Below are 16,541 nucleotides of genomic sequence, written 5' to 3' on the forward strand. Positions count from 1 at the left end.
AAGCGTGCTGACGTATCGCTAGCATGCAGCTGGCGTTTAACTGAGGGTAGCACAGGTGATGTTGTATTATTATTTCATCTATTCCCTGCATTTCACGAGGAAATTTTCAGCCTTCTTATAGTCTATACAGCCCAGCCTGAGCAGGCCCTAACTGCCCCTGTCCGGGGGCCCCAGGGATGAGTTCTTGCTGCCGCCCTAGGGCCTTAGGGTGGCTGCGTGGCACGCTCGCCAGAATGTGTAGGAGTCTGGCCTGCATCGCTAGGTAAGGACTATGCTCTCAGAGAGTCAAATCTATACTTAGGATGCATCAGAAACAAATAAATAAATACATTCAGGGAAAAAAGACAAAGGATAGAAGATGAAAATGTTAACAGTGGGGATTTTCCACTGTCTAGATCAAGAGTGATTTTAATTTTTAATTTTGTAATTCAAAAGGAAACAGTTATTTAAAAAGAGAGAGCAGACAAGTATCTCCTAAAAGTACAGATCTATTCAAACAAGGGGAGAGGCAATGCAAGAGAACAAAGGGTTTCTAGAGTGATAGAGTGCATACGATTTCCTGAAAGAGCGTCCACACCCATGCTAACTTGGATGTTAATCATTCAGATCACTTGGGAGTTTGGGGTGACATGAGCACTTGCTGAAATGCTGCCTATTTGGATGCTATTATTGCCTTGAAATAGTAAGCCTCATTCTGTACTTTCAAAACTGAGTTCTGGGTCAAATTATTAGGTCTCATTTGACTGCTGAGAAAACCAAGACCCAGAGAGACATGTGTCCTGCTCCCATCCACACAGCAAGTCAGTGGCAGAGCTGGAACGAAAACCCGGGTGTCCAGACTCCTAGTTCAAAGCTCCCTACTAAATTTCCTGTCTATCTCTGCCCCCAACACTCTGGGTTTCTGGTTCTTCTGAAACACAGAAGTGATGAGGATTTCCTGATGGGGAACCTGCGCTGCTGAGCCCTCCTTGGGTCACAGTCCTGCAGGGTCTCCAGCCACTGCTGCTGGGAGCTCAGGTATGGCCACTGGATTCATCTGACCTCATGTTGGTGGGTGTTGTTAACTCATTTTACAGATATGGAAACTGAGGCCCAGATAGGTTAAGTGACAGCCTAAGATCACACGGCAGTGGAAAGCTAGAGATGGGACTCAAACTCAGATCTCTCCCGCCTCACAGCCCCAAGCTGCCTGTAAGGAAAGAGTTGCCGCTGGCTTGGAGAAGGAACTGCAGTGTAGTGCTAGACTGCTCTTAAAGCTCTTCTTAGAGAGGGGAGGGGACTGGCTCCCCTCTAAGCCTGAGGGGGGCCCTGGGCCAGTCCCTGAGCTGCCTGAAGCAGGGTTCCATCTCTCTGACCCAGGGCCGGTTGAGCTTGCCTCCCAAGCACCAAATGCATGGCTTTGGGGAAGGAAGTGGCTGGGAAGCTGCAGTGGCCAGTAGTCCTTCCGGGACTGCCCTGTTCAACAGCCCAGCTTCTCACCATGAGCCCACTGTCCTGGACCATGTTTCCACCCCCTAAGCCCTGGGACAGCCACCCGGTAGAGCAGGACAGGCAGGGATCACACCCCACACTCTGCAGACCCCCACCCCTGCCAAGGTGTGCGGGGTGTTAAGAGGCTTGGCCAAGACCACACTTAGAGTTAGTTACGGAGCTGGCACGTGAACAAAGGGATGAACAAAGAAACAAAAATGAACCAGGTCTTCCCTGCCAATCTCACGATGTCACTCTCGATTTGCAAGATGTTGGCGGCTACTCACCCCTACTTCTACCACCCCCAGCCCCCATGCCCACGGGGAAAAGTGCAACCTCCTGTTCATGGAACTCAAGGTCCTCCACCAGGGACCCCCATTTACTGTCATCTCCACTGGGAAGCCCCTGCAGCTCCCACTTCACCAAACTCTTGGCTCTCTCTCTCCAAAAGGCCAAGCTCCCTCCTGGCCTTTGCACAACGGTCCCTCATCTCAGAATTCCTCTCTCCCTGCAGATTCTACTAATGCATGCCCCAAGAGGCTACCTTTAATAATCAGGAAGGCAGTGCTGGACAGTGGTTAGGGGCAGAAGCTCCAGAGTCAGCCGGCCTGGGCACGGCTCCTGGCCCTGCCATTTGCTGACTGTGGCTCCTTAGGCAAGTTACTTAGGCTTTCTGTTCTTCAGATTCTTCACCTCTAAAGCGAGGAGGATAATAAGACTACCTTTCTGTGCAGAAGAGTTAAGATAGCAGTCCTGACGGCTATCCTTTGAAAGGCCTGCTTATAAGGTTGGCCCTTGGCTGGTGTCTGGGAGCTCAGGGTTCAGGAGGGTTCCCACCATCAACCGATAAGAGGGGCTGACTCACTGAGTTTTATTTGTACAAACAATATGGTTTATGCTGAACACCTGCTTTCCTTCTGGGAGTCTGGATTTGGGGTACTTGCCAGGCAGGTGATGTCCGTGTGACCAGCCCCCGGTAAAAACCCTGGGCCCTGAGTCTCTAACGAACTTCCTCGGTTGGGAGCTCATCAGAGCACCCAGTAAGGGCTCTCTGAGTGTTTGTTATGATTGTTATTTGAGGCTTCCAAGCCGAGGGAGCCACACCCTCTCCTCTCCTCTCACAGCATCATCCAGACAGCCCTGTCTCCATTCATTCATCTATGGGTCTGCCTCCCTCCCTAGACCTCCAGCTTCTTATGTGGCAGTGGCTGTATCTTATGCACGTCTGTGACGGAATCACCAATGACAGGGACGACTGTCCTTCCCAGTTCCCTGCGATGCTCAGGGGCTGGCCTGGCGTACCAGCAGACACCGTGTGCCATTCTGGGAAGTGCATCAGGGCTGGAGACCACGGGATAGTCTCCCATCCCTGGGGGTGGGCAGAGCTGTTCCCCAAATTGAGTATGACCACAAAGTGGCCCCCAGGCTCCCAAACCAGGCCTGAGATCACATGAGTTAGAGCTGAGGTCTGGCAGCCTTCTGCTCCAGCTTCCCCTTCATCCGACAGGAGCCTGATGCTTTATTAATCAGGCAGTCCCTGTGGAATCAATTACACGTCTGATGCTGCCGAGTGTGAAAGAAGTGGATCAGGTTTTAGGGGACCCTGAACACATGGCTCCCACCAGAATGGACCACAGATGCACCTGCAGGGCTTAAAGCAATATCACATCCCAGCTCTGGGGAGCACAGGTAGACTCGATCTCCTCCTTGGGGGACTCAGTCATCCTGGGGGAGTGTCAGAGGCACAGCGGGGGCAGAGAAAGGAGTGGGTTAACCAGGCCCTCTCTCTCCTCCATCCTTCTGCTAGCCTTCCTTTTCCTGCCAGCATGCAACTGAATTCCCCCCTGGTCATTCTACCAGCTGTTATGGTATTTGCTCAGCTATTTATTTTAGACTCTCAACAGAAACTCAGTGTGACAATTAGGGAAGGGTCTGTGGCTGTTTCTCTGGCATCAGGAGGCCCCCTGTTCTGGTGGCGCTTGGCAAAGCTGTTTAGGACAACGGTCTCAAACAGGCCCTGCTCTCTGGGGCTTCTAGGGCTTTGCTCAGGCTGTGCCTCTCCAGGCCCTCCTTTCCTTCCTGCCTCTCCCTGGGGAAACCTGCTTTTCGACACAGTCACACAGCACCAGGTCCGTTGGGAAGTCTTCTCTGTGCCCCCACTCAAGTCTCAGGTGAGTATATGTATCCATTCATTTGTTCCATCATTCATTCACTCATTCATTTCACCTGTGTGTTACTATCTGTCAAGCCCCCAGCAGGTGGCAAGGCTGTGTTGTGTGCTGGGGATCCCGAGGCAATTAGAACACATTTCCTGTGCTTATCTCTATCCTACTGCAAGAGTCTATTCTCTTAAACGTCTCAGGCACACAGTAGGCACTGCGTGAATATTTACTGGACAACAACTACTACATGATAAGCAGTTGAGCACTTACGGTGTGCTAAGACATTTGCAGGCATTATTTTATGTAATTGCTCCAACAGCCTTATGAGGCAGTATGGTAGATTCAAGGTGGATGAAAATTCTTGGCACTACTCCCTTTGAGAAGTGGGGTCTACTGTCCCTCCCTTGAAGCTGGCTGGCCTGTGACTGCTTTGACCAACAGAATATGGCAAAAGTGACACCGTGCCAGTTCCAGGCCAAGCCGTTTAGGAGGATCAACGGCTTCTTGTCTCAGTGCAGCGGAGCCTTGAGCTGCTGAGGACAAAGTACAGTTCCCTGCAGGGAAGGCCATGTGGAGAGACCCTGAGACCACATCAGAAGGAGAGGGGCCCTACCGAGCCTAGCTTTCCAGCTGTCTCCCCCAAGGTGTGAGGCACGTGAGTGAAGCCATCTTGGATCCTTCAGACCAGACCAGCCAAGAGCCAAATACCACTGATTGAGCCCAGTCTAGCGCCCGTGGGGCAGAAGGCCAGCCCAGCTGAGCTCTTCCTGAACTGCTGATTCACACTGTGAAGTACAGTCAACTGGTGTTTTTTAAACCACTAAGTTTTGGGTAGTTTGTTATGTGGCAATAGATCATCAGAACAGGAATTTGCTAATATTTTCTCCCTTTTAGAGACGAAGACTTATAAGATCTAGGTCCACAGCTAGTGAGCACTGGGGTGGGGGTGGGGGGTCTGAGCATAGGGTGTGTCTGACCCTGCAATCTGTGCTTTGAACAACTCGCTACAGTGAGTGGACCATCACTGATGCCCTCAGAACATCAGGGCCAAACTCACTTCTTCCAAGCAGACAAGAGATAGAACCTGTGATTTCCTCTCAATTCTTCTAGTGAGTAGGAGCTTAATAAATATTTTTGAATGACTTTTTTCTTCACAGGGTAGGTATGGGGAGCAGATATATATGGCAAAAATGGAAACGGCTTTTATAGCATGTATTTTAATGCCAGGCACTGTGCTGTGTGTTTCTCATACATTTCATTTACTCCCAACCCAACAGGCATGAATTCTTAACCCAATTTACAGATGGCGACATCAAAGTTCAGAGACGTTAAGGAGGCTGTCCAGCTAGTAAGCACTAAAGCCAAGGTAGGAATCCACATCCATGTGATCTAAAGCCCACATCCTTCCCACCTCACCAAGTTGATCACAATTACTTTTGATTCTATTTGCCAGACTTGACACTGATCCCTCTTAAACTATACCTTGTTAGTTTTGTGCTGTCAACCAGTCGGTATGAAGATCTAGAATTCTGATTGTTTTATCCACTGTATTAGGCACCTCTCCCAGTTTCAGGCTTTTTTTTTTTTTGCGGTACGCGGGCCTCTCACTGTTGTGGCCTCTCCCGTTGTGGAGCACAGGCTCCGGACGCGCAGGCTCAGCGGCCATGGCTCACGGGCCCAGCCGCTCCGCGGCATGTGGGATCTTCCCGGACCTGCATGGGCAGGTGGACTCTCAACCACTGCGCCACCAGGGAAGCCCAGTTTTAGGCTATCTTTAGATGCACAGAACTCTGAGGTCACAGCGGAAACCTTCCTCAAACATTTCATCTGGGTCTTCAAGGACTTTGCTAGACCAAGAAGTGAGGAGGAAGGTGACTCTGGTAGAGAGTTGTGCAAAGAGCATGTGCAAAGGCACAGGGGCATGAAAGGCCTGGGGATTTGATGGAATACTGATAAATACACATATATGTACACTCACATATACACACATATACTGAATACTAAATTTACATAATCATGTTATACATGTGAATGGATTTAGAAAAGCAAGAAAATGTTATATAAACATGAGTATATGCCAACACGTTAACAATGATTACCATTTGGTGGCAGATATGGGTGACTTTCTTTTCTTGCTTATTTCCATTTCCTAACTGTTCTACAGAACATTAGTTGAATGATAAAGTATAAGAAAAAAGAAAACAAAGTTCCATGTGGTTTGAGCAATGGATGTGGGAGGAGAGAGGGTCAGATAGGCATGTGGGCACTGGCTAACGAGGCAAGAGACTTAAGCTGGGACCACCTTCACGTCTCAAACTAACCATCAGGAGAATGTCCCTGCTGCTGGTCCTTTATCTTCCTTTCCCTTGAAAAACTTGGAGAACCACCTACTTTTTTTTTTTTTTTTTTTTTTCCCCAAGCCCCAGAATACCCTTTCTAGCAGCAGGGGAAGAAGAAAACAGGACATAGAAAAAGCACAGTGGCTGACAACAAGGAAAGTCAGCCGCAGCTCCATGGCTCAGCATCTCGGGAGACTGGGAGGCTGCAGAAGGGCCACTCCACCCCGGGATGAGAACCACCTACTTTGATCCTATGTGAGAAAAATGAACATCTAAGCAGAGGGAGGAGCTGCCATGCTCCATGCAGGGAATCAGAACCATCGATTACTTGCTGGCTTCTTTCAACCAACCATGTGCTGTCATTCAATAAGCACTTTGGAAATAATGGAGATCTAATTAAGCTACTCTGGGTAGGAAGACATACAATTATCTGACTCTGTCCGTGAAGAGAGCAAAGGAGGCGCGCAGGGAAAAGTCACACATGATCTTGAAGACTGTCAACAGAGACATATTAATTAAGAGACTGGGGGCAGGTTGGGCCACATCTGTGAGAAATTTGCTTTTGGAAAAATGATTCTACAGGAGTCAAATGGCACAAAAGGATGTTGATTTTCTCTCACTGGACCCACTAGCTCAGTGTGGGAATATCACCGTCATGTACCAGGCAGAGTCAGATGGGGACGCCTTGCACGTATAGATTAATTTCACTTCCTCAAATGTGGTATGACTTTTGTCCTCTTCCCAGATAAGGAACAGGAGTTTGAGAAAATCTTTGTTTCCCACTACTTTGAGAACTACTTTCTCTTTGAGAAAGAGCTTCCAAATGTCCAGCCTGGGACACTTCATCCTCAGTTTAGAGAAAATAGGAAAAGGCTATGTCCCCCAAAGCCAAGAGCGCTCATCTCAGAGTGGTAGGATTATGGGTACATCTACCTTTCGTCTTCATATCTTTCTGCGTTTTCTCCAGTGGGTTTCTATGGTTTTTATAACCTTAAAAAAATCCCTTCTGTTTGGGAAAAATAGTGGCTTAGCAAAGGGAAGGAAGAAGGCTATGAACAGAGGCTGACTGAAATCCCTGAGCTGAAAGAAGCAATCGAGGAGGCTGGAAGAAGGGAGAGGCAGAGGGGTCCGGGCCAGGAGGAGACGGTTGGTGGTGTAGGGAGACAGCACTGCACCCGGAAGCTAGGCCACCTGGGTTCAAACCTCAGCCGTGCACGGACTGCCTACCCTTTTTGAGTCTCAGCTTCCAAGTCTCTTAAATGGGATCACAATAGTAATACCTATTCTCTGAAGTTGTGAGGATTCTATCATATCCCACATATGAAAGCCCTTGTAACTAAAACTCAAATGTATCAATGTTAGGGATTATTAGGGCTTTGGGTATAGAGGGGCTAGGCCAGAAGGAGAGGAGAGGAGGTGAGGGGAGATGGCAGCCACCGAGCACCCACCGCAGGCCAGGCAAGTCCATGCCAGGTGGAGGGTGACCAAGTCGCGGTAGGGAAAAGCAGAGGTGTGGGCCCAAATCAAACGCTGGGAGCCTGCTCTCTGCCACATGACAGCCCTGCTCACACACATCAGCTCTCATCTACTGTTACAACAGCCTTCTCCAGTGAGCAGCATCCCCGTGGGGTATTAAAGTGAGGCACAAAGGGGGTCAGCAAATTGAGCAAGGTCATACCTTCAGTAAGCAGCAGGTTCGCCCTGAACTTCAGGGCTGCTTGATTCCCAAGCCCAAGCTCTCTCTCCCCTACATCATCCCACCGCCCTCCTCGTATCCCTACGCTGCGGCCCAGACCCCAGCCGCCCGGGCCGGGCCAGGTGGCGGGCACACAGCGGGGCCCCTCCAGAGCCCGAGGGCCTCAGCCCGGCCGTCCCGCGCCCCATGGCCGCCCCGCGCCCCGCACCTGGTCTCCAGCGGGATGTTGCTGTTGAGCAGCCAGTTGTCCTGGGCGTGGGCCGGCTCCTGCGCGCCCCCGGACGCGGGCTCTCCGGAGAGCGAGTGATCCGTGGGGGCCGGGCTTGGGTTGCTCCTCGGAGTGAAGTTGCCCCGGTTCAGGGAGCTAACGGAGGCCGCGTGGTGCTGGTTAGGGGTGTGGGCGTGCGAGAGCGGCAGCGGCGGTGTCCGGAGCCGAGGGTGGTTCTGCAGGCCGCCCGGGGGATCTAGGGCACAAACACGCGCAGTCAGCGGGGCGGGGACGGCCCCACGGGGACCGCGCGGCAGCAGCCGGGCCAGCCGCAGGCACTGACAAACTGGACACGGTCATGCGGTCAATACACAGGTACCCGACAGGCACTTATTGAGCGCCTGCTCTTCTAGGTGCTGAGATACATCAAGGAGCAAAGCAGACAAAACTCCTGTCCCCACTGAGCTGACATTTCCGTACGAGAGATAATAAGATTAAAAAAAAAAAAAAAAAGACTAGCCTCCCATGTCATCAGCTTCCTGCTGTTTCTTTGGTACTTTTAGGGTATGGCTAGAGTCAGTAACTTCAACATCACCTGGGAATTGTTTCGAAATGAAAATTCTTGGGCCCTGCCCCAGAGTTACTGAGCCATGAATCTTGGGTGGAGTCCATTAATCTGATTCCACAAATGCTCCAGGTGATTCAGACGTGTGCTAAAATGTGAGCATCACCAATTACACACAATGGTACACAGCAAGTGAAAAATACAAGATAAGTTAATACACAGTTTACCGAGATGGTGATAAATCTGAGAACACGTAAGGCCAGGAAGGGCGCTGTGGCCTGTGTATTCGGAGGCAGTGGTGAAACTTTAGGTCACACAGACAGTGATGGCCTCAGGTGACTTTTGACTAAAGGGAATGAGCCACGCTGGTGTCTGGGGGGGATTAAAAACCACCACTAACATCTCTTGAGCCCTTACTATGTGCCAGGCACTATTCCGAGCCCTCTACCTGTGTTAATTCAGCTCATCCTCACGACCCACTACAAAGCAGGTACTGTCTGTATCTCCATTTTACAGGTGAGAGAATTAAGATACAAATTTTATTTATATCTATTAAATATATTTATATGCATGACACCTTCTTTATCCATTCCTCTGTTGACGGACACTTAGGCTGCTTCCATGTCTTGGCTATTGTAAGTACTGCTGCAATGAACACTGGGGTGCATGTATCTTTTCTAATTATGGTTTTCTATGGATATATGCCCAGGAGTGGAATTGCTGGATCATATGGTAGTTCTATACTTAGTTTTTTAAGGAACCTCCATACTGTTCTCCATAATGGTTGTACCAACTTACATTTGAGATTGACACATACACACTACTATATATAAAATAGATAACTAATAAGGACCTACTGTATCGCACAGGGAACTCTACTCAGTACTCTGTAATGACCTATATGGGAAAAGAATCTAAAACAGAGTGGATATATGTATATGTATAACTGATTCACTTTGCTGTATACCTGAAACTAACACAACATTGTAAATCAACTATACTCCAATAAAAATTTTTAGAAAAAGAAAAAGAGAAAAAGGCCTAAGACTAAGACAACCATGCACATGTCACGTTACCTCTTTGAGCCTCAGTTTTATCATCTGTAAAATGGGGGAAAGAGTTTATTAAGGGAACCACAGAGCTACAGTGATATCAAATGAGGCAATCAATGGGAAGGAAACATTTCTCAGGTTCACAGTTTACAAAGTATTCCACGTCACTTGTTCCTCTCGAGAACCCTGTATTTCACAGAGAGGACTGAGAGTCAGTGAATATGGGATCCAAACCAAGACAGGTATGATATTCCAAAGGCTGTGCTCTTCCTTGGCTCAGCAGACAGCCTTCTGGAAACCATCAAGCACAATCAAGTGTGAGGCACTATCAGTGTTACGGCTACTTTTAGTGGAAGATGTGTCGCTCTCTGCTTTTTATGTAACCCAGTCTTTTATGCCAACGAGTTATAAAGCAAATTTGGTGGGAGTGGGGCTGGGTAGCAATAGAAGGGAAAAAGAAACGAACCCATGTGAGCAAATCACTTCCTTCCTACGAACCATTTTCAGGATAAAGGCCACATGGGATCTACAAAGGCCTTTAGAATTTGATCCACGCCTGGCTTTCCAGCCTCATCTCTCATCAGCTCCCTCCCTGTACACTCCACACCTTTCTCTCAGAGGCCAAGAGATCTGCTAGGCCACAGAGTGGCTAACATTGCCACTCCAATGAAGATGGTCTCCAGGAAGGCCACAGAATATGAATAGTACCCTCTGAAGATGTACCATGCTGTGGTCCTGGACCAGAAGATCTGCCAACAGAGATGCCCCTTGATGGGAAGGGAGAGAACCTGGGAGCCAGTAGAACAGGCAGAGAACAGACAGCCTTGGACCAGGAAGAAAGCGAGAATAGGCAGGGTCATTTGTTTGGTCCACCTGTCCTCAGGCAGCACGTTAATGGAGACATGTGGAGCCTGGAAAAGAAGCCAGCAGCAGAAGCGGCCTCCTGGGTTGATTGAGGGTCCCTCCCTAGCCCTGGCCTTTCAGTCCAGGGCACTACTGTCCAGTGGTTATCAGGAGGCCAGCAGAGAAGGGTGACCTAGTCCTTGCCCCTGGCCCATCGCTAGGAGTCAACCTTCCCACGGCATTTTACCTAATTGATATTAATGGTTGCTGCCATGTATTTGAGCACATACTAAGTGTGCTTCCACAGCCTGAACCTTTCTAATGCTCACAGCAGCTCCTAGAGGGCTGCATGATTATCATTCCCATTTTACAGACGAGGAAGCTGAGGCTTACAAAACTAGTGAGTGGTCCTTACTAACCCACAGCCTGACTTCTGTCTACCAAACCATGGTGCCTTTGCATAAAACACAGATACCTGCTTGACCGTCTCAGTCCATGGCCAAAGGCAAGAAAAAGACCCTCAGTGAAGAGAGCAAGCATCTGAGGTCTGGGTCAGGGCAGGCTGGCCTGCAAGCCTACAGACACTTGCTTTGTGACTAAGTAGGATGCCCGACTCTGGCTTGATAGAAGCACTGCCAAGAGTCCTGAAATGATGAGATTTTAAGTATAAGCGTCTAAAAGGAAATTCTCCTATGGGGATAAGGAATGTCCTGGTCCAAATCCGTTCTATTTTTTGAAGCTCAGCTCAATTGCCACCCCTTCCAGAAAGCCTTCCTTGATCTACCCTCCCCAAAGTTCTCTTTTCCTCCACTGAATGCTAACACAGCAGGTAACCTAGACGGCTCACCTATTCTGTCTCCCCCAGAGCATGCATACTTATGTCCCCACCTTGCCTCCTCTAGTAGGTATAAAAATCCCTGTTCCCTCTGTGCTGTTGATCACAGGTCCTAGAATGAAGCAGGTGCTCAATGTAGGTTTACTGAGCAAGTGGCTCTTGTGAGCGGTCTGGGCAATCTGTCCAGGAGGGTAAGGCTGGTGTGGAGGATTTTTGTATGCCAAAAATGACAGCAGGCCACCTGGGCTCTCTAGGCCATGGGTCCATACAGCCCTTTACTTACTTGCCTGGAACCAGAGTCCCAGATGCTTCAGCTGGGCTCTCTCTTTCCCTTCCATTCTGAGAACACTAGGAAAGGGGATTCTGATGTCTCCCAGGTTTCCCAGGGAAAGGCTCTGTGTTTGGGGGCTCAGCAATGGGAGTGCACTCACAACCCCAAAAAAGACATGGCCTTCCCAAGGAGCAAATGTTTTCTCTGGTCTGAACGGAGACTCCTTTCTGCTCCTCTGGCCAGGAGGGAAGACAGAGAGGAGAGGCCTTCTTTTCTCCCCTTATCCTCCCCAATTTATACTCTCATCTTTAGAGGGAATTCAGAACCAATTCACTCATTCAGCATGTACTGAATCCCCTTTCTGTGCCAGGACCTGTAAGCTGGGTGTTGGGAATACAATGGTGAATGAGACAGTGATGGCCTAAGAGAGAGAACTCTCTTGTGGTTCCTACTCACTGGCTGGGTGGCCTCCAATAATTCACATCACCTTCCTGGTCCTTGGTCTGTGCACCTGTGAAGGGTGCACACATTCCTGCGTCACCACTTTCTGGAGGATATCCTTTGCTCAAGTGCCAAATACAGAGTGAGCCCCTGCTGTGCCCTGAGGGGAAGGGCCCTTGCGCCATTCACCCCAAATCACCGATAAATATTTACGGAATGTGGGGGGCAGAGAAGGGAGAACAAATCAGGTAGGTGGACCTCTTGTCTGCACAAGCAGTGGCTTCCCTTCTGCTACCTGGAGTAAAGCACTGGTACGTTTGCAAAGCTCTGGTGTAATTCTAATTTATACCCTCTTTTCGCAGATACAGCCACTAAGTATCTCTCTGAATCAAGCCCAGGTACGAGTCATTTTTACTGTTACATTGCACACCTCTGTCAGTAAAGGCCACTTGCTTATCTGAGTTTTGCAAGCCCGGTTTTCCAGGAAGGTTTTTTGCTTCCTACCAGTTCTCACGTATATTTACAGTTGCTGGTTCCCTCCAACACCTCAGATGTTTTTCATTTTATATGCACAAAAATCCTGAATACCAAATGCCTCTGGGCTGCATCTCCCTGAACCGGGATCATAGTGAGGCTTCTTCAGTGGGCTGGGCAGAGCAGTAGGTGATAGAAGGAGACTAGACTTTGATGTCAGACAGCCCTGGGTTTAAGGTTTGGCTTTGCCACTTATAAGCTGTGTGACCTTGATCAAGATACTTAACTTCTCTGGAGCTTCAGTTTTCTTATCATTAAATGGAGATAACGCCCATCTTACAGGGCCATTATGAGAAGTAAATGAGATTATATATATATATATATATATATATATATATAAGGTTCTTAGCATAGTGCCTGAAATACAGTAATGCAAAAAAAAAAAAAAGTAACTATTAATCCACGGTTATGGTAAAGCCATGCTGAATGGATGAGGTATAAAGTGCTAAACTGTCACCGTGACGATTACTCTACAGCATTTACAATAGGGGTGCCAAAGCAAAAAACCTTGAGAGAGAAAGAGTAGGAACGTGGTCCTCTTCTTTTACAGGTGAATCCCACTCTGGACAACCCCACTGGTTTTCAGGAGCCCTGGTCTCGGGAAGGTGCTTGTAGCTCGACGTGCAGATCAGAAGCAATGAGAATGGCTGCAGCCTGCCACGCAGCACTAAACTGGACACACGGGGTCTCCATGTCCTCAAAGAGTAGGGCCCCTTTCTGCGTTAGGTAAGCATCTCAGAGCAAACCAGGGTGCTGCTCTGACCTGGGTTCAGGGTGTACCCTAAGGAGAGGGCCTCTGAGGTTGTTCAATCAATCAGCAATAGAACAGCCCTGTGTTGTGTGCAGGGACTTGAGGAGTTTTGAGGATGAGCCCCAGCCTTGACAAATAGCTGGTGTTTGGGGGACAGATGTAAAAGGAGTACCAGAGCGGAGCTCAGGAGCCTCCCAGACCTAAGTTCAACCTTGGCTCTGTCTCTGACAAGCTGCATGATTTGAGGCGAGTCACTCAAGTTCTCTGAGCTTCTAATTCCTCACCTATAAAATAAGTATACAGTAGTAATGTAATAAAAGGAAGGGCTATCATCAAATGAATAAAGAGATCTAGAGATGAAAGAAATATGGTCTCTGACTTTGAGCTGCTCACAATTTAGTAAAAATAAGACACACCAATAGATACTACACAAGACAGTAATTATGATGAGATAATAGTTAACATTTACTGAGTACTCTCTATGTGACTGGTTCCGAATGCTTTATTTATTTAATCCTTATAACGCCCCTATAAAGAAGGTACTATTATTACTCCCCAATTTATAGATGAGGAAACTAATGTACAGAAAGGCTAGGAACTTTGCCCAAGATTCCTAAACCACCGAGCGATGGAGCCAGAATCTGAACTCAAGCATCTGGCTCCAGAGCCCACACTCTTAACCACCCTGCTTTACGTACACGGAGGGAGTGGACACGGGGAAAGTGCCCACACTGATGCCCATCACATGGCGAGCGGTCCACAAGCGCTGGCTCCAAGAATACTCGTTAGCCTTACACTGCAGCCCCGCTGGAGCTCAATGGAGCACAGTGAGGGCTGCCAGCTTGACTGTCAGGGTCGGGGCAGGGTTCATGGCAAGTGACATGTGCCCTGTGTCTAAAGGCTATTCTAGGCATTGGATGATGCATGTGTGGGGGTCCAGAGTCGACAGAGAGAGAGAGAAGGAGAGACTGAATGTGAGGCCGGCTTGGGCATTTCTCTAACTACTGTGGGATGGCTGTGAGGGGCAGTGGCAGGAGGCCAGGTGGAGACACTGGGAGCAGGTCTGGGTGGTGGTCGCCTGGAGATGCCAAACAAAAGAACTTGGCCTTTATCGGGAGGGTGGGAGGGCGCTCCGATGGGCTCTGAGGCGGGAGGGCCATGATCACACCAGTGTTTGAGGCAGATTCCTGGCGGCCATGTGGAGGATGAACCAGGTGGGGGCAGGCTGCAGGCAGGACCCAGACTGCCTGTGGGATGCTTGACTGCTAGCGAGACTCCAGTGGAGCGTGTCGTTACCCTTTTATAAGAGCACATTCATGAGAAAAAGACATAAACTTCCAGAGCTTTGGCTCAGGCAAAGAATCTGAATGTGTCAGCAGCTCTGCGATCTAGGCCTGCACTGGCTCTGAGAAAGGGTGCCAGGCTGGGCGTCCACCTCCAACCCCGTGAAACGGCCGCCAGGCGCCGAAAGGTCTCCTGGCCGTAGAGTTAACGACGACCAAGCGTGCGCTGCAGTCATTAATCGGGCCCTAAAGATTGTCAGATATGAAGGATGATGGTATTTAATTATCATAAAACACAAATACTCCAGCTGCCTGAGAATGCCAAGAGAAAGAGTGATTTGGCTTCCATTAAAATGCCATCGACTACCACTAACTCGGGATGGGGCAGTAGCGGTGCTGAGAGCTCAGCTAATGAACCTTGGCCTCCTCGACCAATTTAGAGAAGCCAGAGAGCTCTCTGTCACCACAGTCGGCAGACGGGATCTGACGGCTTGACTTCCAGCCTCCGCTCTGCCTCCTCCAAGCTATATAATCTCGGACAATTTACTGAACCTGAGTTTTGGTTTCTTGTCAAATGTCTATGAAAGCACCTCGCACACTGTAGGGCCATGTGTAAGAGAGAGAGCTATCAGCGTTATTCTTATTGCCTCAGAAGGAATAAGAACAGTGGCGTCCGAATGGGAACCACTGGTCTGAGCACGAGGCCAGGGGCTGCATTTGCGTGCTGTTTTCTCTGCCCATCCGTTCTCTCCCTGAACACATGCTTTCTGTTCACTTTCACTGCTGCGCTGTTTGTTCTGTGTCATGGCCCGTGTGCAGGGCCTCTAAACAGGGAGGGCCCACAGGGGCTGGGGCAGCAGGCTGGAGCTTCCTGAGGCTACTCTCCCAGTGCTCTTGATGGGGAGTAAAAAAGGGCACCCTGAGGTCACAGTGTGGCTTTTCTGCTCCCTCGTTCAGCACTTTGAGTGAATTCAGACTGTTAAAGTGCTTGTATGTGAGAAACAGCAATGAAGGCACAATGCCTTAAACTAATGCAAAAGCCCCAGTGTATAGTGCAGTGGTTTTCCAAAGAGGGCCGTCTGGAAATGCGGGAGGGGCTGTTTTTTGGTTGTTCCGATGACTGGAGAGCGCGCCTGGTGTTTGGCAGGCAGGAGGGGGCCGGGGAAGACAGCTGCCTGCCGTGCACAGGAACCGGTAATCTTAAAGGTGATCCTAAAGGGTATGCCATCCAGTCAGTGGTTAGTCTAGTCCTAATTAGTCTAGGCTGGGGAAATAGCTAATAATACACGATTTTATTCCCTGTGTGCTTCCACCCCCGTCCCCAGTCTCACTCACTCTCTGTCACAGGAGGTGACTGCTAAGGGCTGCCATCGCCTGTGCCCCCTTGGCCCCTGGCCTCCAGATAGGTTTGGCTAATTGTGAGCACAGCAGGACACTGGAAGGAGGAAGGGGAAGAGGTTGAGGTCACCCCCGGCCCCATCCTCTGAAGCCCTGCTTCAGGGCAGTGTCTCAGGCAGCAGCCTCATCCCACAAGGCTAGAATGGTCTGGGGAAACTTCTAGGAAGAGCGAGACCTTGAACTGGGTACTGAGGGAGAGACAGGGTGAAGGTATATAAAGGGGAGGGAGCAGGCATTCTTGGCAGGGAGCTGGCACCAGCCAAGGCCCAGAGGCTGAGAGATGCAGGCCCCTAAGGCAGCAGGACGGTGTGGGCACCTGGGCACTCGGAGTGGAGAGCTGTGAGGGGAGCAGAGGGAGAGGCTAGAGCCCACCTGCAAGGACCTGGAGCCAGAGGGGCAGCTTTAAGGGTATTCAGAGGGCTCACCCCAACTTCCAGCCTTTTAAAGCCAAATGTTAGAGTAGTCACAGGAGTGAACCAGAACGCCCAGGCTTCGTTAAAACGCACTCGGGATTCCTCATCCAGCAACAAATGCTCTCCTAGGGTGGGGTGTGGGTGAGGGACACCCTGCTGTCTTCACCGGACAGGTGAGGGAAGAGCAGAGTCAGGAGTCTCTGTCAGAGAGAGTTATAATCAGCATTGCTATTTCCAGAGTCATGGTAATTTACAAGCTAAGCCAAGGGCATCAAAAACT

General features: G+C 49.6%; 1 protein-coding gene across 1 annotated transcript in view; it reads right to left on the reverse strand.

Annotated features, from left to right (window-relative positions):
* The window catches only part of TENM4 (teneurin transmembrane protein 4), a 385,057-nt gene that overhangs the window by 226,245 nt on the left and 142,271 nt on the right, over nt 1-16,541 (reverse strand). The window contains exon 4 of the mRNA XM_022593930.2: nt 7,876-8,131. Coding sequence (XP_022449638.2) covers nt 7,876-8,131 — 256 coding nt within the window. The remainder of the gene's footprint in view (nt 1-7,875; nt 8,132-16,541) is intronic.

This window comes from Delphinapterus leucas, chromosome 7 (genome assembly GCF_059928025.1).
Source record: "Delphinapterus leucas isolate spDelLeu-1000000601 "Yukka" chromosome 7, BTC_Dleu_Yukka2, whole genome shotgun sequence".
Taxonomy (NCBI): Eukaryota; Metazoa; Chordata; class Mammalia; order Artiodactyla; family Monodontidae; genus Delphinapterus; species Delphinapterus leucas.